The sequence below is a fragment of the Salvelinus alpinus genome, chromosome 35, assembly GCF_045679555.1.
Source record: "Salvelinus alpinus chromosome 35, SLU_Salpinus.1, whole genome shotgun sequence".
NCBI lineage: Eukaryota > Metazoa > Chordata > Actinopteri > Salmoniformes > Salmonidae > Salvelinus > Salvelinus alpinus.
This window is the reverse complement of record NC_092120.1, coordinates 20,203,934-20,227,034: the sequence shown is the minus strand read 5'-3', so window position 1 is coordinate 20,227,034 and position 23,101 is coordinate 20,203,934. Positions and strand designations below refer to the sequence as shown.

The window sequence follows — 23,101 nt, the reverse complement described above, 5'->3', positions numbered from 1 at the left end:
GGGTGAGCATGGTGACCCAGAAAAGAAAGTAGTAAAAGTAGGAGGTTGTAAAATAGCTAGCCAAGAAGATTATGAGTAAGGATAAAGTGGATATTTGGATGGGAGCTAGCCAACAAAATAATTCACAATAGAAATTGGTTCTGGAATCAACTTCATCTCCACATTCTTGTACGGCTATGCTTCCGGGATGATGCTTCCGGGATATCGTTTTCATGTTTAATGTATTATGTATGATTTGTGCTCCAAGTGTGTTTACTAAGACTGGGCTCTTAAAAAAAAAAGCTATTTTTAAGTACAATAGCATTTTTCACGCTTTCTGATGTGAGACATTTATTCCTGCAGAACTGGGTGGCGCTGGATGATGTGGCTGATGATTGGTTGCTTTCTAGTGCAAAAAGATAAGCACATTTTGTATTCATGCCTTGTAAACCAATCTATTCTGAGCGATGCCAGTGGTCCATTGCCTGGGCTAAACAGTCCAATTCAGCACATTAGCCAAATGCCACTTTCAGGAAATGTATTCTTCTCTCATGGGCCAGCTGGTTGTTACCTGTTACCGCAATGGAAAGGAAGACTTGATTGAGGGAATGGAAGTGAATTACAGATGGTCCAATCCATCTACCTTCATCACGATACTGTATATTGTATGTGCATAGTAGAAAGAAATACAACAAATTAAATCAGTGAGTCTTTTCATGAGGAAACATATTGCTTGTCACAACAGTTTAATGTGATATCAACACGTATAAGCACTGCATTGGCAAAATATAAAAGTGTCGATTTTTTTCCAGCATAATATGGCACAAAAACAAACAAAAAAGAAGCGTTTTACATTTCCCCCCAAACATTTTAGAAATTGAAATACAGATAGATATGTGTAGAAAGTTTCTTCTATCCCAGAAAGCAAATATTTGTGTCACAGTGTTCTGGAGCAGAAACGAAAGAATCCTCACGAGTCTTAATTCATCAAGAGAGTCTTCATTAAACACACTGTTAACGAGTAATGAGGGATAAAAAGGAATAATTTAAACATGATTATCACTTGATAGTCTCTGGGTTGCATTCATCCGTAAATACAAAGTGAAATAAATAATTAGTAGTTCCAAATAATTAGTAGTTCCAACGATTCTACGGTCAGCTGAGTTTGAGTGTAATTGTAACGCCATTATGTGGTGGTGAGTGAAAACGTGACGAGTCACGTTGCTTTGCCAGGTGCTTGGTTGGGGATTGTGGGGGGAACGTAAAATTGCAGGATTTGTAATCTGTGAGTAGCGGCAGTTTCCACTCCATGCGTGTTCTTGTTTCCTAACCTTACCCTAACACTTACCTTAGCCACTTGCTACAGTAGCGTACCTACACTTAACCTTACCCTGCCTACCATTTACCCTAACCACTTCATAGCATGCCTAAACCTTACCCATTCTGGATGTTCATTACTGACATGTGTTTACGCTTAAGTAAGAGTGTGCAACGGCGGCTCGCTATGTAGATAGCCACCGTACAATGACCACGAAGTGAGTTTCCCATGGCAGTACTCAAGTATATACAAATCCGTATGAGATAGTTTTGTCCTATACCATGGATCGAAATAACCAAAGTGCTGTCTCTTCCATGTTTTTTTGTTTTTTACTGTATTCATTCTTGTTCTCTATCAGTATTAGCTAGCTTTCGACACGTAAAATGAGAAGAAGTAACTTTTTCAAATCTCTCTCACATATACTGAACTACCAAACGTGGATGTGGTGTTAGCTGTGAAAAGGAGCAGGATATACTTTTGTGAGAATAATTGTGTTTTCTTTCTGTCTACTTCTGATTGTAAGTGGTTACCACAGACAAACAAAATCTTGGCCCTCTGATCTTTGAAGATTTTTCTTTAGTTTACTCTAATGATGGGCAGAAATGGAAGTCAAAGGGTAACGAGATCCCACACAATGCCTTTGAACCACATACAGTACCTGTACAAGCCATTGTCATGACAAAACAATACGCCATAAAACATGGACTTTCCATATCGTACACCAATTCAATAAATAAGATAAAGTAGGCTTATATTGAGTACACATTAGAGTATTTTTAAATAGTTTATACAATAGCGTTATTAAAAATCCCAACTTGTGGTTTTTTTTTCAATTGAAAAGTCTCTTATTACAGGTGGCAAGACAGGTTTAAGTTATACGGACAACATTTCCCTTGTATACACATTGGCAACTCACAACAAGAAAATTGGCCATTACATTCAAACCACAAAATGCTTTCTCTTCAAACAATATTCAACTTGAAAGACAAAATTACACTGTGTACATTTTTCTTATATTCTGGGCAATATCTAATAGAGCAATAGCTAATATGTTTTAACAATTCAAAACTACTCCATGATAGGCTACTACTATGTAACATATACAGCAGTAACATCAAGCTTCAATGTGTAGAGTGAAGCTATATTATAGACGCTCATCTCAACAGCTACTTAAGAGAGCAGAAATACAGCATCACAAAGGACCGACAACATGCACATGCACATATAAGAAGGAAAATGACCAAACATCCACAGTTTTGATGTATAATAAGATGGTCAGTGAGATATCATGGTCCACATTCTTTCCTTTCCTGAGAGTCAGACTCGGCAATCTTCCTGTGATCACGACAGAGAGAACGAGAGAGAAAGCAAGATAGAGAGAGAGAGAGGGAGCAAGAAAGAAAGAGACGCTCACTACACGTATGATAGTACGTCCAGAATGGCACATCGTCTGTCCAGGCGTTATTTTGATGATGGTACAGCGCTGATGTGGAACTATATAGCTCGAGCGCATATCCAGTTTTCTTCATATTGTCTTCATACCATTTCCGAATCGAAACATGGAACCTCATAGCATCATGTCTCAGAAGGACCCTCGGAAAACAACCAGTCGTCATGGCCGTAGTTGAGCTGGCACTCAGTGACCTCCAATCAGACGTTGGTGCAGTTGGTGGAGGGCGGTGTGTTGTCCACCTTGCTGCGGAACTCCTTGAGTTCGTTGAGAGGGGAGTTGGTAATCTGACACCTGAACACCTGCTTGTAGGCCTTCCTGAAGTTCTCCGAGAGGAAGGCGTAGATGACAGGGTTGACGGAGGAGTTGCTATAGGCCAGGCAGTGGGCCGCCACCCGGAACAAGAAGGACCACTGGGTCAAGGGGAAGTTGCCGAATTCCACCCACAGGTGGACCACATGGTGGGGGAGCCATGACAGGCAGAACACCACCACCACTACAAGAACCGTCTGGGCAGTCTAGTGGAGAGAGAGGAGAGGGGGGGGCACAGGGTAAAAGGTCTTCAAGTATGAAGAGTGGAATTTGTCCACTACCATTTTACCTTTCATGAATAAAAAATGGACTTCTGAACGTATCTACTAATGTCAATACATTGTCTAGTTGTAATAACTATGTGCGTCCACTAAGCATGTGACGTGTATAACCTTGTCCCTTTATGAGATTGTCTTTCAGTAGAATCTGGGATGTTCTCATGTCTTTTGCCAAAACTAGCATAGTTAAAGGTGGCACCTGTCAGAGGAAATGCCAATTTCATGCTTGCTGGCCTGCTCTGCCTTTCCCCTACATTCCTGGCTTGCAGATTGATTTACCGCTGTGTTAAATAATTAGCACGCAACATGGGAGATATATTAAAGAGCGGGAACATACAGAGAAGGCATTGGGGCAGGGCTGGAGATGTTTACAAATGTGTCTGCTTGCTTTCCGCTGCTATTTGGGTAAAAGGGAGGCTCGAGTGTCTGCCTGCCACAGCAGTCCCTGAGCCCCGCTAACATGGTAGCACATGGATCTTTTCCAGGAAACTGGGAGACGATGCTCAGAAAAAAAGGAGTGAGGGAAGGAGAGAGGGAGATGAAGGACACAGAGAGAGGAGTGAGGCGGGGAGAAAGATATATGGTCGAAGACCGATAGGAATGCTCATTATAAAAAAACAGACCTGTAATATAGAGACAGAGAGATCAGACACAGAGGGATAGATGTAGCTAAGTAATTAATTGAATGAAGTGAGGTTTTCAGTAAGCTTGGTGGCGTCATGAAAATGTACATAAGTCCAGCTCAAACACCTACCATTCAGCACTACAACCAGCCCAAAATCAACATCAACCACATTGTTGCAAAAGGCACAGCCACATAAAAAAAACTCCCTTTCACCTGATCCAGGTCTCCCTTGAAGACTGGCAGAACTGACTGTACCCTGAACTCCCAATCATTCAGAGCTGTACAATTGGTATGTGTAGTGTTCAATTATTCGTTTAAACAGTCAAATCCCCAAATTAAAACGGAAATAACCTTGCACTGTTATTTATTTTACCATCATTAGTTAAGTCTAGGTGTTTGAGTCTATGTGGTGTTTCTCTTGGAGACCGAACACAGCTAATTTGACGGTGACAACTTGTGAATCTATAAATTGTTCTTGGGCTCATACGTATATGGAAATATAAATATATAAATCACTATCTTAAGCTACTGTATGTGGTATGGAAGAGAAATCTGAATCTGTTTTGTAGAGTACAGCACACATACACAACCAACACCGCACATACCCACACGCACACACAGTCAGAGGGGCTCAAAATCCCCCAAAAGACAAAATCAATGAAGGGCTTTAGTTCTCCATTTCGAGGCTATTGAAAGAACAAGTTCAGCATTGGCATCCATAACAAGTCCTGTGTGCTGTTGAATTAAACGCCTAATTGAACGAAATAAGAGAGTAAAACTGTTAAATCTGCTAATTAACTATGCCTCACACCTCCTACACAGGGAATTCATTCAAACATAGTGGCATGCCAATCAAAAACAAACCCATTACCTACTCCGCGGAACACTTTTTTTTTTGCAGAACACCCTAAAGATGTCTTTTTAAGACTGCATTCGCTAACAACCGTCTGTTGACATTTCATTCATTTGACTATGTTTATCACGAAGTGTCAGAAAGTGCTGGAATTCATATGACGCATCCCATTTATAACCAAGTGCGTGATAACAAAAAAATCCAGGTTGATCTGGCCTCCATTGATCTCCCATGTTACGATTCCCTTTTGTAATAATCCAAACACATTGTCAAGATTATTTTTGAAGAGCGGACTGAAAGTTAAACGTTTGCTCAATACACTTGTCAAAGTGAAAGGACAAAGAGGATTACAGGAGCTTTAGAGATATCCCTATGAGCACAAGATGTTGAAAATATGTATTTTCTGTTGTGCTGGGATGCCACACACGACAGTATATAAACACCCTGTCCTCCTCCTGTGTGTACCTAGGGCTGATAAGTGGAGACGTTTTATAATAGTGGTGATAGTAGTATTGTTTGCCCAGCTGCTCCTGACACGTTGTTTCACAGCATTGGAGGAGTTACTGAACTGATGGCTGGAGATCGAGGCCAGCCTCCTCCTACTCCTCACACGTGCACACACATATGCGAGCACACACACACACACACACACACACATGCATACATACATACACTTTTTCCATGACATAGACTGACCAGGTGAATCCAGTTTAAAGCTATGATCCCTTGTTAAATCCACTTCAATCAGGGTAGATGAAGGGGAGGAGACAGCTAAGACATGGATTGTGTACGTGTTCCATTCAGAGGGTGAATAAGCAAGACAAATTCTTTAATTGCCTTTGAACAGGGTATGGTGGTAGGTGCCAGGCGCACCGGTTTGTGTCAAGAACTGCATCGCTACTGGGTTTTTCACACTCAACAGTTTCCTGTGTGTATCAAGAATGGACCGCCACCCAAATGACGTCCAGCCACCTTGACACAACCGTGGGAAGCATTGGAGTCAACATGGGCCAGCATCCCGGTGGAGCGCTTTCGACACCTTGTAGAGTCCATGTCACGACAAGTTGAGGCTGTTGTGAGGGCCAAAGTGGCAGTTGGATTCAATTTTATGAAAGTGTTCTTAATGTTTTGTAGACACAGACACACAAACACACAATTGATTATACCTTTAATTGAACACCTTGTGTCTTGATCTGCCTATGGACACAGCCTCCGTTTTCTTTACTCATTTGACACATTTAATTGTATCCACGGTGAAAGCGTTAACTGTAAATAAATGAGGCTGGTTGGGTGAGATGATTGACGACTCAAACACGCGCATCGATTTGAATCAGGCAGCAATATCTCATCAGCTAGGTTTCCATCCAATTGGCGACATATATTCTTGAGAATATTCAAAAAATCTGCATAAAAATAATATGTGCACGTTCCCACCAGAGACGTGTTTCCATCCAATTGACTTATTGTGGATGTGCAGGATGACGTAGTCCACATAAAAATCACTTTTGTCGTTAAATTTAAAAAACTTTGATGGATTTCCATCACATTTTCAACTCTCCTGATGGTTTTGTCAAAAAAAAGTTGCATTATACCATCTGGTATTGGCACGTGCGTTCTTGCCAACAGTTCGCAGATACAATTATTATTTAATTTTTTTACTCCGAGTGACATAAAGATCCCACCTTGTCTAGCGTATTTAGCTTTGTCGACATTTGGAACGTTTACCGACAAAATGAACTGTTTCCATCAGGCCTGTCGTGACATTTTGTATCCGACGTGTACTTTACCTGCATAAAAAGGTTGGATGGAAACCTGATTAATGTGAAGATATTCCTATAGACAAATATTATTTCATCAATCAGAGTTTATACTCATTGAATGACATTTGAACTGTCTATATGTGACCAACTGAGAATACATTTTTGTAAACACATAGTTCAGACCAACATTCATCTTTTATTGTTTAGTTATGCGTAAGCCATGTGGACCGGTGTCTGGGCATATTGTTAAAGGCCAACACTAAAGGGCCAGGCGAGCAGCAGCGGCGGGTTGGCTTAGACAGGCAAATGGCCATTAAGAAGAGTAATAGCTGAAAGTCCAGTTTGATTGCACTTTCCCACTCTGCTGCTTCACTCAAGTGTGGTAATTGACAGGCGCTTCAGGGACATTGTAAATGGACTGTACCGCCGATACCAAGTGCCTTATATTCAATTTACAATACTGACTAAGTTTATTGGTTATTTTTCTTCACTAGACTATTATTTTTGCCTAGAAAACTGGCAATGGGATGTTGGTTCTTCCATGGTATATGTTGCAGCTCAATGCTGTTACGTCAGTATGTGAGGATGGCTAGGAGGTGGTCCGGACGGGGGCTAAGCCGCTAGTCCGGAAGTTGGAGATTTTTGTATTTTTCAAACACCGGAAACAGCTTTTTCCTACAATCTAGAGCCATAATCATTCTGATTAATTCTATGTCAATAATATTTCTATTTTGTCTGCATATCTAAACATACCTCTTGAGCTGTCTGTGCTTCTTCTTTTAAAGAAACTAAATATGCTTCTCTGCATCTCTGCTAAAATCTGGGTAAAAGGTTGAAAGGAATGTGAGTCTTGTTCAGTACATGTAGTTATCGCTTGCTTTTCTGAAGTCTACCAACCTCGCCAGAAGACATGTCAGCTAAGGTAGTTAGACAAGCTAGCTACTCTAACTTGATTGATGGCATGAAATGGCTTCTTGGTAGCCAGATATGAGGTTGGGAGATTGGGAAGCTCTCTGTGCCTGCTAAAGCTAACTTCATAAAATTACTAGGTGGCGAGAAACAACAACCAATATTGATTTTTTGACATGATTATATCTTTGGAAACATCTTATCCAAATAGTGTTTTTAGGCTAGAGGGATGGAAGCCTTATGAAGCTTAAATGATATTGAATGTTTTAACACTTGCCTAGAGCTCTTGACAACATGTCTAGAAAAAGCATTAAAGTCAAAATGTCAAAAAACAACAAAACAGGTTCCCCGCCACCTTGTTTGGCATATGGCTGAGCTGAGCGATGAGGCGTAGCTCCTTTCAAATTCATAGACAGCTCTTTAAATGCAAGGACTGACAGGCCAAGATGATCAAACTCCTAGATACAGTTTTAACCATATTTTGAAGCTAAACAATGTATCTTTACATTCTTGATGTAAACAAGTAGTACAACATTCTATTTTGGGTTATGATAAAGCCATAGTGGGTCATAGTGCTAAGCTCATGAGACATGTAGACCTTATATTCTTCAAGAATCATTATGTAAATATTAAGAATTGAAATGACCATTGCACAGCTTCCTAAATCCCAGACTGTAGCTTTAAATCCCAGACTGTAACTAATGTTGGTCTTGTTCCCCTACTATTGCTGCTGGACAACTGGTGTGGGAGACTGTAATACTCCAACATACTGCATGTGTGGGGGCTGTCCGCCGTACACTAATGATCACCATCAACAGTCAATATGTAAAATGTCATGAATGGTTTTACATACCTTCTTTTTCGATGCCTCTGACTTTTTGGACATGTTTCTGAGTTTTTTGTGCAGGTGATTTAAAACCTGAAAATGCATAAAGAATTGTGTGATAACCTATCAAACGATTAATTAAAGCCTATGCTATAACAAATATGTAATAACATTGTATTGAAATAATTTATTTTCAAAGGCTATCTAATTTATGTCTTAGTTGTCCCCATCTTAGATTACACAAACTCAGAAATTGACATAGGCAATTATCTATCAATACAATAATAAATAAATCAGGATTGCCTGCGTACCTTTGCGTAACAGAACGAAATCAGCAGCAGGGGCAATACATAACCAAAAACAAACGTGCACACAACATAGACTTTCTTTTGGTTTTGATCCGGCCACACTTCCCAGCAATAGGTGTGATTCTCGTCTCTCTGGTATATGTTGTGTATGACGGCGACTGGCGCCGCCATGGCCAAAGAGAGTATCCAAATGACCACCACTCCGATCAAAGCGTGCTTTGACACGCGGATGTAGGACGACTTTCTGGAGTGAACAATGGCAATGTAGCGGTCCACCGACATTGCGGACAAGGTGAAAATACTAACCAGCATGGAAACGGTGAAGAAATAATGAATGAACTTGCAGATGAAGGCACCCAGAACCCATGTCGGCATCATGTAAATAGTTGACTGAAAAGGGATGCAGAAAAGCAGGTAGGACAGGTCGGCGATGCTAAGGTTAAGGATGAATATGTTGGTGGTGCTCCGTGGTTTTCCGGGTTTACTACGTGCCAGCACGGTGATGACCATGGAGTTTCCCAACACTCCAAGCGTAAAGATGAGTCCGAAAACCAAAAGCGTAATGAAGTTGTCCATGCCAATCCCGAACAGAAGTTTCTGATTTTCCTCCTCGACATCCGTTCTGTTGAGATACCATGATGCAAATTCGGTTAGGTTGTCCAAACCAGACGAGTTCATCACTTTTTCTAGTGCTGAACTATGTTCAAATGTAAGTGTAGGGCGCACAAATGCCTTCATATGTCTTCCTGGGTCGTTTGACAGTAGCTGGCAGACGTTGTTGCCTATTCAGATAATAAAAGCATAATTTGTTTCAAAGTCTCTTGAGTCTTTTGAATACAGCCATCACACAATATTGTATCTCAATTCGTTACAATGTTCCTCATTGTTTTTCGATACAATGTAAGTGAAGATACTTTTTACGATACATTTTGTCAATATGTCTGAATTTAGCTGCCCGGAATGTACTGTTTTATATATTCTTGGTGCGTAATGTAGTTGCTGTCTCCACCTGGTGCGTCCTCAGTCGCTGGCTGGCTCCGCTCAAATCCCTCCTCGCCCTATTTCCCCCTACATATTATAGAAGGGGCTGGGCTGCGTGTCTTACGTCAGCTTTCAGTACCACCGCCCAAGATGTACTAAAAAGCACTCCAAAATTAAACTTGGCCTGTCCACGTTCTCGTGGCCATATTTATGCACAATTTTTATTAATTTTTTATTTCACCTTCATTTAACCAGGTAGGCAAGTTGAGAACAAGTTCTCATTTACAATTGCGACCTGGCCAAGATAAAGCAAAGCAGTTCGACACATACAACAACACAGAGTTACACATGGAGTAAAACAAACATACAGTCAATAATACAGTAGAAAAAATAAGTATATACAATGTGAGCAAATGAGGTGAGATAAGGGAGGTAAAGGCAAAAAAAAGACCATGGTGGCGAAGTAAATACAATATAGCAAGTAAAACACTGGAATGGTAGATTTGCAGTGGAAGAATGTGCAAAGTAGAAATATAAATAATGGGGTGCAAAGGAGCAAAATAAATAAATACAGTAGGTAGTTGTTTGGGCTAAATTATAGATGGGCTATGTACAGGTGCAGTAATCTGTGAGCTGCTCTGACAGCTGGTGCTTAAAGCTAGTGAGGGAGATAAGTGTTTCCAGTTTCAGAGATTTTTGTAGCTCGTTCCAGTCATTGGCAGCAGAGAACTGGAAGGAAAGACGACCAAAGGAGGAATTGGCTTTGGGGGTGACCAGAGAGATATACCTGCTGGAGCGCGTGCTACAGGTGGGTGCTGCTATGGTGACCAGCGAGCTGAGATAAGGGGGGACTTTACCTAGCAGGGTCTTGTAGATGACCTGGAGCCAGTGGGTTTGGCGACCAGTATGAAGCGAGGGCCAGCCAACGAGAGCGTACAGGTCGCAGTGGTGGGTAGTATATGGGGCTTTGGCAACAAAACGGATGGCACTGTGATAGACTGCATCCAATTTATTGAGTAGGGTATTGGGGGCTATTTTGTAAATGACATCGCCGAAGTCGAGGATCGGTAGGATGGTCAGTTTTACAAGGGTATGTTTGGCAGCATGAGTGAAGGATGCTTTGTTGCGAAATAGGAAGCCGATTCTAGATTTAACTTTGGATTGGAGATGTTTGATGTGAGTCTGGAAGGAGAGTTTACAGTCTAACCAGACACCTAGGTATTTGTAGTTCACATATTCTAAGTCAGAACCGTCCAGAGTAGTGATGTTGGACGGGTGTACAGGTGCAGGCAGCGATCGGTTGAAGAGCATGCATTTAGTTTTACTTGTATTTAAGAGCAATTGGAGGCCACGGAAGGAGAGTTGTATGCGATGTATAATATATATCGAATGACATCATTCTCTTGTAGGCTAACATCTGGGGTGATTGCAATTGCTAACAGCAGTCTAATATACACTAAGTGTACAAAATATTCGGAACACCGTCCTAATATTGAGTTGCACCCCCTTTTGGCCTCAGAACATCCTACATTTTTCGGGGCTTGGACTCTTCAAGGTGTCGAAAGCATTCCACAGGGATGCTGGCCGATATTGACTCCAAAGATACCCACAATTGGCTGCATGTCCTTTGGGTGGTGGACCATAAATGATACACACGGGAAAATATTGAGCGTGAAGTACGTGACACACTCAAACCAGTGCGCCTGGCACTTACTACAAAACCCTGTTAAATGCACTTCAATATTTTGTCTTTCCCATTCACCCTCTGAGTAGCACACATACACAATTCATGTCTCAATTCGTCTTTAACCTGTCTCCTCCCCTTCATCTACACTGGTTGATGTGGATTTAACACATAAATAAAGGATCATAGCTTTCAACTGGATTCACCTGGTCAGTCTATGTCATGGAAAGAGCAGATATTCCTATTGTCAAATCAAATTGTATTTGTCGCATGCCCTGAAGACTTTACCGTGAAATGCTTATACTTGCAGGCCCTTAACCAACAATGCAGTTCAATGCAAATAGTCCGGCAGGCCATTTGATTAATTGTCCAGCATTATCTCTTGAAAATGTTGTGTACACTCAGTGTAGTTGGCATTCATCATGTCTGTGAAATGGGCCTGTTGGCTTATGAAACAAGGTGTTGGATATGTGGTTAGCCAATGAAGGATAGTGGTCCAGGCTTGACAAACATTATTTCGTCCCAAATTATTATATTTAAAAAAAAAATGACAAGCATTAGCTCCTCTCTGATAATGGTAAATGATTGTGCCTGGCTCTTGTTCTGACAGTAGGCCTAGAGCATGTATTTGGGGACAGGATACTTCATGAGATGGAGGCATTTACAGTAAAAGATACAGAATCCACAATAGCCCATTAGTATATCCCCCAGGGTTCTCCCCTGTGGATGGCCAAATGTTGATGCCATTCTTCCTCTGCTGAACAACATCAGGACAAAGAAAAGTGTGCTCTCCAGAACAAATCATTTCAGTTATCTCTTCTATCCTTCAATTTGCTTCCACTCGCCCATATCATTTACTAATTGATGTTACAGCCCTCTGGTTAATGGAATTCTTACATATGTGCAGGACTAAACAGCACAGACGAGATTCATGACTGGTGGATCATGCTTAAAACACACACACACATACATACACACATGGATACACACACACAGACATACATGCACAGACACACACACACACACACACACACACACACACACACACATGCACACACAAACACACACATGCACGCACACACAAACACGCACACGCAAACAAACACACTATACGTGGGACTTTACAGTTCCTTGGTAGCGTATGGGACTCTATTGTACACTGTGAGTTATGACCTATTGTCCAAGATAGTGAATGTTAAAAGATTAGACAGTGTGACACATAAATCCTGCTGTGGCCTATTGTTGGGGTGTCATAGAGCTCTGGGGAATGATTTACCAATATACCTGGAGCTATCAAAGAACAACAATAACCATGCTATAACTGGAATTTAGATGGAACTGACCACCATCTCTTCTCAGGACCTCCAGGCATTCTGGGGGATATTTTTCTATGCCTGTGTTAATGCTATGGCGCTGGCCTAAGCTGGGAGATGAAATGGAATGGACCCAGAAGTTCAGCAAGCGCTGCCCTAGAAGCTATGACAACAGAGCCACGATGCAAGGTATAGTGTATTTCCCTCATTGTCCTGGGTCAGGGTTGAGTGGCTTTTCTCAGCCCAGCTAGCGCCAAGCTATCAGTGCATGCCCAAACACACATTTCCACACAGCACCCATATCACCCCAATCATGCAGCTGTGTTTACCCACATCGGCAAAGAGTCATCAACAACAAAGGCAGAAAGAAGTAAACCTGCCATTCGAGTCAGAACCACTCCATTGGCTTCAAGACCTTTTTGCTTCACAGACAACAAAGGCATTGTGGACAAGAGAGAGTTGATTTATAAGCTATAGCTTATTCTTCATTTGGCTGAATGTCATTGTTTACTGCACTCTGTCATTCAATGAAGACAAGGAAAATGTACTTTAGACAGCCCTAGTATTTTCATAAGACATGATCAATAACGTGCAGGTTTTATTCGCTGGGCTTAATGTGATTGAGATTAAAATGGAATGATGTAAACAGATTGGCACCGAACAAATGACGGCAATCATAAAGATAATTTCACAAATAAATATATCATTTCAAAGTGAAAGTAAACAGTAAGGTTTATATAGTTATTTGATTTTAGCTCTGGTTTAGGTGAGCCTTATGACTCCAGATGATGATCATGGTTCAGAAAAGAAGAAAAAAGCAACATTGAGACAGGACGATGTACAGCATCAATAACACACGCGCCAACATGCCAAATGGACACAACACATTTAAGAATATTCTTCAATATACTTCAAGCAGATTGATGAATACAACGTCCGTTTACACTGGCAACTTATCGGCATCAACCTTTTTCAGAATTCTTCATATGGCCAAACAAACAACTGAGATTATTAGATAGATAGATTATTAGATAGATTAGGTTATAGAAAAATAGACCACATGGTTACTATGGAATTTTACGTCCACTAGATGGGGCTATTCTATATTGAAGAGATAAGGTTGTCTGAAGCGGCTGTGACGGTAATTGATTAGCTGATTAACTGAACTACTTAGTTGAATCCTTAGTACAGCCAACCTGACTAGGTGTGAAATAAATGACGTGTTTTCATCAATTCTAGTGCACCCAAATGTTAAATTGGTGCTGTCTGTTCAAGATGTGAGCATTATCTGTACTTACAGAAGCGAACACGCAATGAGAATAAATGCCAACCTTTACAATCAAATAAGTATGTAGAATGTATATGCAAATATTTGGTTTGGACAACTAACAGATACTGTTTACTAGACTGTGAGCACTAAAAGCTGAATTGTGAACGACCCATGTTCCTGGCAACGCACCACAAATAAGACTGTTTCCCTCTGTGATTGGTCTGTCATTTTGTCAAATATCAGAGCTTTGTTGTGCCTCTATTTTATGCTATTTCATCCTTGGCTCACCTAGCTACACATAGAATGCCCATTACAGGCTTTCTGAGCACTAGGTGGAAAACCCCCAGAATGGCCTGTCAATTTTCTTCCGGTGTTGTTGCAGTGGACATTGCCTGAGTGTTCTGAGGGAGACTCACTACTTCCAGAGCACCTTAATCACTGCTTCTGATGTGAAGGTGCCTCCGACTCCAATGATATGGCAATTACCTGCTTGTTGTTGTCCAGGAAAGGAAGCTAGCTGGCTAGCAGCATGCAGGAAACGTTTTGGGCATTATAGGCTACCAGCATACAGTTCTGGTATCAGTACAGTCTCCTAAGTGGCAGACATAGAGGAAACAGAACAGCAGCTCACTTGTAAAGCCTACTTATTGAGGCTTTAGTCATATGCAAATGTGCAATAGTGAGGACAATGACAATAGCCAACTGAACACATATCCATCTCAATCAGATGGTAAAAATAATAGTTTTAGGTTGTAGCGTCAATAACACAATGACAATTCACAAATCAACGTGAAGCCCTGTCTTAATGGTGGTTTTATCCCCCCCCCACCCCCCTCCCCACACACACACACTCTAGATGATTGCCTCCCGAAGGAGAAGCCAGGCCTTCTTGATAATGATGACTGATTATCAACGTAGGAAAATAACAATAAAACAGAGTAACATGAGATGGAAAATCTCTGTTTGCAATCTCTATATTTCCTGCTCCTAGGTTACCTGAACGGAAGACACATCACCTGTGTCCAAAAGTCTCCAATCAGCATAATTGCATTGGTAATTGCATTATTGATGAGTGACAAACACAGATTCCTGTAATAACCATAAAGCGGTTGTTCAGGGTCGTATTCACTTGGCACCAAATGGAAGAAAACAGACTGACACCGAGAGGGACTACTGTACCTCAACTTGTTCAATATGAATCGCTCGCTTTTGTTTTCCGTTGCAATGTTTTGCAATGGTGTGCACTAATGCATACGACCCAAGATTGTATGGCTTGCCGTATGGTCTATTGCAAATTAATCCTACAGTATGTGACATTTACATACAATAGTTGGTCATTTCTTACATCCAAAATAAGACCAGAGATCTTTGGACACGTTTCCTTGTCTGAGCTGGAACTCAGGAAGAATATCAGTTATTACAACTTATTTCTTCCATACTTTATTTTCTTAACATATATTGTGTCATTTGATTCCATCTGACAGTTATAGCAGGGCAGAAAAGCACAAACTTTCAAGGAAATTGAAAGTGAATGGATAAATTGTTTTGTATTTGTCTCTGAACACCTGATCCTGTGGGTCTACTGCGTTATATACTTCGATGCAACTCCCAAACAGATATAAAATGAGCTATTTAAATTCTGGGTTCGATTAGAATTCAAGTATTGTCTTTTCAGGGATTGGAAAAATAAAAATAAATAAATATTTTTTTCATAAGACCTTGATGTGACTTGGTCATTTTACAATAAGGGTGCCTGGGTTGTCACAGGGCGACATAACTTACAAATAATCAAAATGCCCAGTGCAATATTGATTTGCGGTCTTCCCCGTCCCCCAAAATATATATATTTTTAAATATAGCAACAATTATTGTTAAAAGTGAAACTGATATTTTCAAGGAGACTTGTCGATTTAGCCCTCTATAGTGCAAGAGCTCTCCAGAGCTGACACTGTTGCGGCCTTACTTTGTGAACCTCATTTTAAATAATGTAGAACATAAAACAGGTGTGTGCACTTATTGCGTGGCTTTCTTGCTCTTTTTGTTCGTATGAAGTTGAGCTAGTCGAAGAAGCTCGACCATGGATACTACTCGTGAATGTGTCAAAACAAACACAAAGGGAAGGATTGCTTAGCCTCGGATCCAATGATACTGTTGATGCGTCTCAATCCATCGCATCCGCCTACAGTGGATGCTCAACTAAAAGTTTTGAGATTATGCTGCGGGATTTAGAGGTAATTTGTGGTTTAGTACGGTACCCTGCGTCACTGCTTCATTGCTCCAGACCACCACAAGGGGGAGTTAGAGCACTGATTATGCTTTTGGGTCCCAAGGCGCTAATGTGTCTCTAACTGACAATGAATGGGCGACATAAACCAAACAGAAACTGATAATTGTGCACGACTTCAAAATTGAATTTCAATGAGCTGAATGATGAGGATGAAGAAGGTGATTGAATTTAGAACAATAGTGTAAGAATTGTTATTCCTCTGTCCTGCACGCACACACCCGGAAAAATACACTTCTTTTGTTGTTACTATTCGTCAGTATTACTTAACAAAACTGTTGTTACACTAAGGTTTTTATTCTAAGAGAAACTAAAATGTTCAATTATATTCCATGATATTCTTAAGATATATGTGTTGACTGAATATAAGCAAGTGATGTCTGCTAAATAATCAAGTTGATGGCACAGTCATATGGCCTCGGCACCGACATAACGCTGAGTGACTCACTCATTCATGGCTTTGGGTCAAAATAAATAAGTACCAATATTCTTTCTGATAGTCTTTAATAAAGAAATGTTTTGGTTATCCTGACCTGGACACCATGTATTATAGTCTCTAAAAGGAAGAATATTACCACCGTCTCTTGCGCATGTCATTTTCCATATGGATCCATAACAAATTACTATGGGAGTAAATATCACTGAATGACAGAAATATTGGAACAAAGTTTTAAATTATTTTTCTTTCACCTTTAAATTGGCTAATGAAGGTAAACAAATTGTTGTTTACTGGGAAATACTCTTTCAAAATGAATGAAAGAGTCAAGTGGAAGGGGGAAAAGACAGCATTCAGAGGTCAAGACAGCGCTGCTCTGAGACAAGCATGGGGACTGGTCTTGAGAAATCAATGAGATTTTTATTTTCACTGAATCTCCGTTTGGGTATTGGTTAGACTAGAATTAGGGTGTGGAAACGTTAAGATTATTTTGCTCTTACTGTAGTACTGTTGCCTACTCCCGACCGGTCACGTTGTACAGCACCATTATGGGCTATTAGCAGGACAATAGATACTTTGTGCATGGCAATTGATCAGCATTAAAAACTTTTTAGATGGGGCCTCCCGAGTGGCGCAGCGGTCTAAGACACTGCATCACAGTGCAGACTGTTTTGCTACAGATGCTGGTTCGATACCTGTGCCGGCCGTGACCGGGAGACCCATGAGGCGACAGTGGGCTTTTGGTTTCTCTCCCTCTAAAAACATAAATAAATAATTCTAAATAACAAACTGGCTCTATTAACACATTAGTAAGAATGTATCACCCCATGTTCAAGAATGGCCTTTTTCTCATTCATTTTCTGTTATTTGAAAACAAAATAATCTCCAAATACACATTTTTTAAACAAGCCATAGAAAGTTGGTTTCAATTTCAGTTTAATCCACCAGGAAAGACATAACAAATAATACAACAGGTGACAGAGACAGAGCAGTCAAATCATGCGACATCCCGAAAATCTGTCTCCACAGAAAATCATCTGTAGCATCTGTCCGTTTTGCTCTATGACCTCTACAAATGTCAGGAGACTCGTCTGAAGTCGGTAGAGCAGTTCTGCCAACTTCTGTCTGTAGCGTCTGAACCGTTTGGGCTACACACCAATACTAACCTCTCTGTGCAAGGGTGAGACTCTCACGAACATGTACTGTGCCTTGAATTTTAACACATTTTGTTAGGTTACAGCCTTATTCTAAAATTGATTAAATAGATTTTTTTCCTCAATCTTCACACAATACCCCATAATGACGAAGCAAAAACAGGTTTGTAGAAATTTTTGCTAATATATAAAACATTTTAAACTGAAATATCACATTTACATAGGTATTCAGACCCTTTACTCAGTACTTTGATGAAGCAGCGATTACAGCCTCAAGTCTTCTTGGGTATGACGCTACAAGCTTGGCACACCTGTATTTAGGGAGTTTCTCCCATTCCTCTCTGCAGATCATCTCAAGCTCTGTCAGGTTGGTTGGGCTCTGGCTGGGTCACTCAAGGACATTCAGAGAAGTGTACCGAAGCCACTCCAGTGTTGTCTTGGCTGTGTGCTTATGGTCATTCTCCTGTTGGAAGGTGAACCTTCGCCCCAGGCTGAAGTCTTGAGCGCTCTGATGCAGGTTTTCATCCGTTCATCTTTGCCTCGACCCTGACTAGTCTCCCAGTCCCTGCCGCTGAAAAACATCCCCACAGCATGATGCTGCTGCCACCACTATGCTTCACTGTAGGGATGGTGTCAGGTTTCTTCCCGACGTGACACTTGGCATTCAGGCCAGAGTTCAATCTTGGTTTCATCAGACCAGAGAATCTTGTTTCTCATGGTCTGAGAGTCTTTAGGTGCCTTTTGGCAAACTCCAAGCAGGCATTCATGTGTCTTTTACTGAGGAGTGGCTTCAGTCCGGCCAATACCACAAAGGCCTGATTGGTGGAGTGCTGCAGAGATGGTGGTCCTTCTGGAAGGTTTTCCCATCTCCATAGAGGAACTAGAACTCTGTCAGAGTGACAATCGGGTTCTTGGTCATCTCCCTGACCAAGGTCCTTCTCCTCCGATTGCTCAGTTTGGCCGGGCAGCCAGCTCCAGGAAGAGTCTTAGTGGTTCCAAACTTCTTCCATTTAAGAATGATGGAGGACACTGTGTTCTTGGGGACCTTCAATGCTTCAGACATTTTTTGGTACCCTTCCCCAGATCTGTGCCTCGACACAATCCTGTCTCAGAGCTCTACGGACAATTCCTTCGACCTGATGACTTGGTTTTTCCTCTGACATGCACTGTCAACTGTGGGACCTTATATAAACACGTGTTTGCCTTTCCAAATCATGTCCAATCAATTGAATTTAACACAGGTGGACTCCAATCAAGTTGTAAAAACATCTCAAGAACGATCAATGGAAACAGGATGCACCTGAGCTCAATTTCGAGTCTCATAACAAAGGTTCTGAATACTTATGTTAATAAGGTATTTCTGTTTTTCATTTGTAATACATTTGCAAAAAATGTCTTATTGTCATTATGGGGTATTGTGTGTAATTTAATACATTTTAGAATAAGGCTGTAACGTAACAAAATGTGGAAAAGTCAAGGGGTCTAAATTCTTTCCGAAGGCAATGTATATGTCGGTTGTTTTGCTCTATGACGCCCACAGGCCTCACAAGACTCCCAGTACCAGTCCATTTTTTTTTGGAAGTCTAGTATATGGAGATTGTTTAATGCCCAAAATATGTGGTTAAATACAGGGCCGGTCCTGGACCGTCTGCCGCCCTAGGCTAGACAAAAAAAATCTTGGAGGAGCAGAACATAATAGCAGCCCAATTAATAGGCCTATGCTACAAATTGAACACGTTGTTTATTTAACACATCTGGTTAGTACGCTATATAATCAATTCAATGTCAATAACATAGCCTACTATTTTCAATCTGATTACCTTGATAAAATCACCAATGCCGTGGACGTTCTGCGAGACTAAAATAATTACATCTTAGACATCGTTATGAATCTAAGCATAGCACTTTCAAAAGTGACCTTTCCACCCAGACAGAGGCTCTACTGAAGCAGAAAACTGTACTTTTCAACTGCTGGCTACTCATCCGTTGTTTTACCCAACAACAGAAGTGCTTCCCTAAAAGCTGCCTTTTAAACAAACATCTTCTCTTTTCAGAAAGAGAAAAGCTCAATTAATAGGTAGTTACAGTTACAGTCTATCCAATTGGTAGTTACAGTCTTGCCTCATCGCTGCAACTCCCATACGGACTCGGGAGAGGCGAAGGTCGAGAGCCGTGTGTCCTCCGAAACACAACCCAACCAAGCCGCACTGCCCACCTAACCTTGAAGCCAGCCGCACCAATGTGTCGGAGGAAACACCTGGCGACCGTGTCAGCGTGCACTGCTGCCGGTCCGTCACAGGAGTCGCTAGTGCGCGTTGTGACAAGGACATCCCTACCGGCCAAACCCTCCCCTAACCCGGATGATGCTGGGCCAATTGTGCTCCGCCCCATGGGTCTCCCGGTCGCGGCCGGATGCAACAGAGCCTGGACTCCCCAGAATCTCTAGTGCGTTGACCAGTGCGCAACTCGGGAGGCAAATTATGCATAGAACGCTTGATATGATCTGGATGCGTTGTATGTATTTATTTCAAAATATAAATCAAACAATATATATCCTTTTTGCCCTTTTCTTTAACAAAGTGTATGTACTCAATTCGAGCCCTGGTTTTGATCAAACACACCAAGCCCTTCCCAGACACGGAGGTATTTAATCAGTGCATGCGACAGTATTGGAGTATTTGGCCGATATCTATGGATAGGATAATTGTGTCTGTCAAACAGGTAGTCTTACCACTTATTCATTGGAAGATGAAGAAGTAAGCTCCAATTATTTATGTACAGTAATTCTATATTTAGGCCCATAAAAAAATGTGGTGCACGCGTGCACATATAGAAGGTCCCTTACCAGGCATAAGGGAGTTTTACTTGAACCCTTGCACCGGAGAGTTACATTGTTGCTATCATTATGCAACCTACTACCTATAGGAAAACACGTTTCTTATTAATAATATCCCACCTGTTATCACACATGGCACGACCCCATAATTGTTTAAAAATAGCACTTTCATGTTAAATATTTAACATATATTTTAATATTCCTGTAGAACTGTAAAACAGAGTAAGATACTTTGAGCTTTGGAAACAAGTCCTTTCATAAATGCATGTCGGGACTTGTTTCACTGGAGCAGTGTAAAATAAGCTTTATGTCAATGACCCCTTAACGATTTTCGTTAATTTACATATCGTATTTGATTGTCCAACATCAGTTTCAGCATTTATTTATTTTGGATGCGCCTAGTGGCCTCTTTCCTCTGCTGTGGAAACATCGCTGACTTTTCTCTCGGTAGCTGCGCATGGTCCCTGAAGTAAAATCATCTGAGTTTGCTTGGACACCAGCCTGATCTCCAGCTCCTTCCACCTCTGGAAACTATCTAGATGGTCATGTGACTTCTCATGCGAGCTGAGGCGGTGGCACAGATTCTTCCAGTCCCTGGTTCCATCCCTGACCAGCGCAGATTTACACTTGTGTAAAAAAGTTTCGTTGCCCCTCATCTCTTGGGAAATTCCCCTCCTTATCCTGATGTGGCCCAGCCTGCACTAACATATCCCATAAAGATCCATTCATATATTTTGGCCACTCACCGGGATCTTTTATCGTTTTTTTGTCTAGGAGTCGGATTTAGCAGCAGCAACACTGTCATCAGGACAGGTAGCGACGAATCTGAGTCGAGGTCCAAGATAGTAGGGTCTACGCCGGCATTGTTTGGAGGTGTGGCTAGGCCTGTTGCGTCCACCTGATCTTGTCCAGCCACAGAGCTGTCGGCCTGGTTAAATACATGTAAAAAAATATATAATAATAACTTTTAAAAAACGAACAAATGTATCCTGATCTTTGTTATATCTCTCAGATATAGGAGAGACACTTCAGAATAAACTTCCTTTTGATATGTTTTTGGGACTGTTGTTCCATGTCGTGAATATGTTATTCAATGCGTTTGTATGGGATAATAGCAGTAAGACCCTCCAAAAAATGTTGGCGAATAATTGTTTATATATTTTTTTAATACTTCAAGGGGTCATAAAATTCAAAATCCAAAAGCTAAATGATCCTTGGTATGACCTTAAAACAATTCCATATAGCTTAGTAGAAACCCCCACCCCACTTTGTAAATGTCATGGAAGAATGGCTACTATTCTTCTGCCTGCAGTATAGTGTTTTGTAACATTGCAATTAGGGTAGCTGTCGCGCTGGTATAAAACGATTTTGGAGACAGGCGCAGGAATACACAATAGGGTTTTTTAATACACCCAAAACAAACGTATACAAAAACCCTGGGCTGTACCCAAACAAAAGAGCGAGGGTAAACCATGTTGAACGACACGGGAAGATACCTGTAATACAGAATATATATATAGCACGCAGCATAACAGCTGCACCAACGCATAGGTACTCACACTACCAACGGACATGGGAACAATAACCGACAAAGACAGAGGGAACAGAGGGCACATAAAGTCAGCAAAAAAAGGACCCTGTCTTTCAAAGATAATTCGTAAAAACCCAAATAACTTCACAGATCTTCATTGTAAAGGGTTTAAACACTGTTTCCCATGCTTGTTCAATGAACCATAAACAATAAATGAACATGCACCTGTGGAACGTTCGTTAAGACACTAACAGCTTACAGAGGATAGGCAATTAAGGTCACAGTTATGAAAACTTAGGACACTAAAGAGGCCTTTCTACTGACTCTGAAAAACACCAAAAGAAAAATGCCCAGGGTCCCTGCTCATCTGCGTGAACGTGCCTTAGGCATGCTGAGAGAGGCTGGACTGAGGGCTTGTAGGCCTGTTGTAGGGCAGGCCCTCACCAGACATCACCGGCAACAACGACGCCTATGGGCACAAACCCACCGTCGCTGGACCAGACAGGACTGGCAAAAAGTGCTCTTCACTCACTAGTCACGGTTTTGTCTCACCAGGGGTGATACTCGGATTCGCGTTTATCGTCGAAGGAATGAGCGTTACACCAAGGCCTGTACACTGGAGCGGGATCGATTTGGAGGTGGAGGGTCCGTCATGGTCTGGGGCGGTGTGTCACAGCATCATCAGACTGAGCTTGTTGTCATTGCAGGCAATCTCAACGCTGTACGTTACAGGGAAGACATCCTCCTCCCTCAAGTGGTACCCTTCCTGCAGGCTCATCCTGACATGACACTCCAGCATGACAATGCCACCAGCCATTCTGCTCGTTCTGTGTGTGATTTCCTGCAAGACAGGAATGTCAGTGTTCTGCCATGGCCAGCGAAGAGCCTAGATCTCAATCCCATTGGGACCTGTTGGGACCTGTCTGGACCTATCCCGTCTGGGACCTGTTGGATCGGAGGGTGAGGGCTAGGACCATTCCCCCCAGAAATGTCC

General features: G+C 41.5%; 1 protein-coding gene across 1 annotated transcript; it reads right to left on the bottom strand.

The window, feature by feature from the left end:
* Positions 1–690: 690 nt before the first annotated feature.
* On the bottom strand, positions 691–9,651 carry LOC139564278 (galanin receptor type 1-like). The gene is made up of 3 exons (XM_071383669.1): positions 8,622–9,651; positions 8,338–8,403; positions 691–3,265 (listed from the first exon to the last, which is right to left on the bottom strand). Exons 1-3 carry the CDS (start codon positions 9,354–9,356, stop codon positions 2,948–2,950), a joined length of 1,119 nt encoding a protein of 372 aa, XP_071239770.1. The 5' UTR covers positions 9,357–9,651; the 3' UTR covers positions 691–2,947.
* Positions 9,652–23,101: the final 13,450 nt, after the last annotated feature.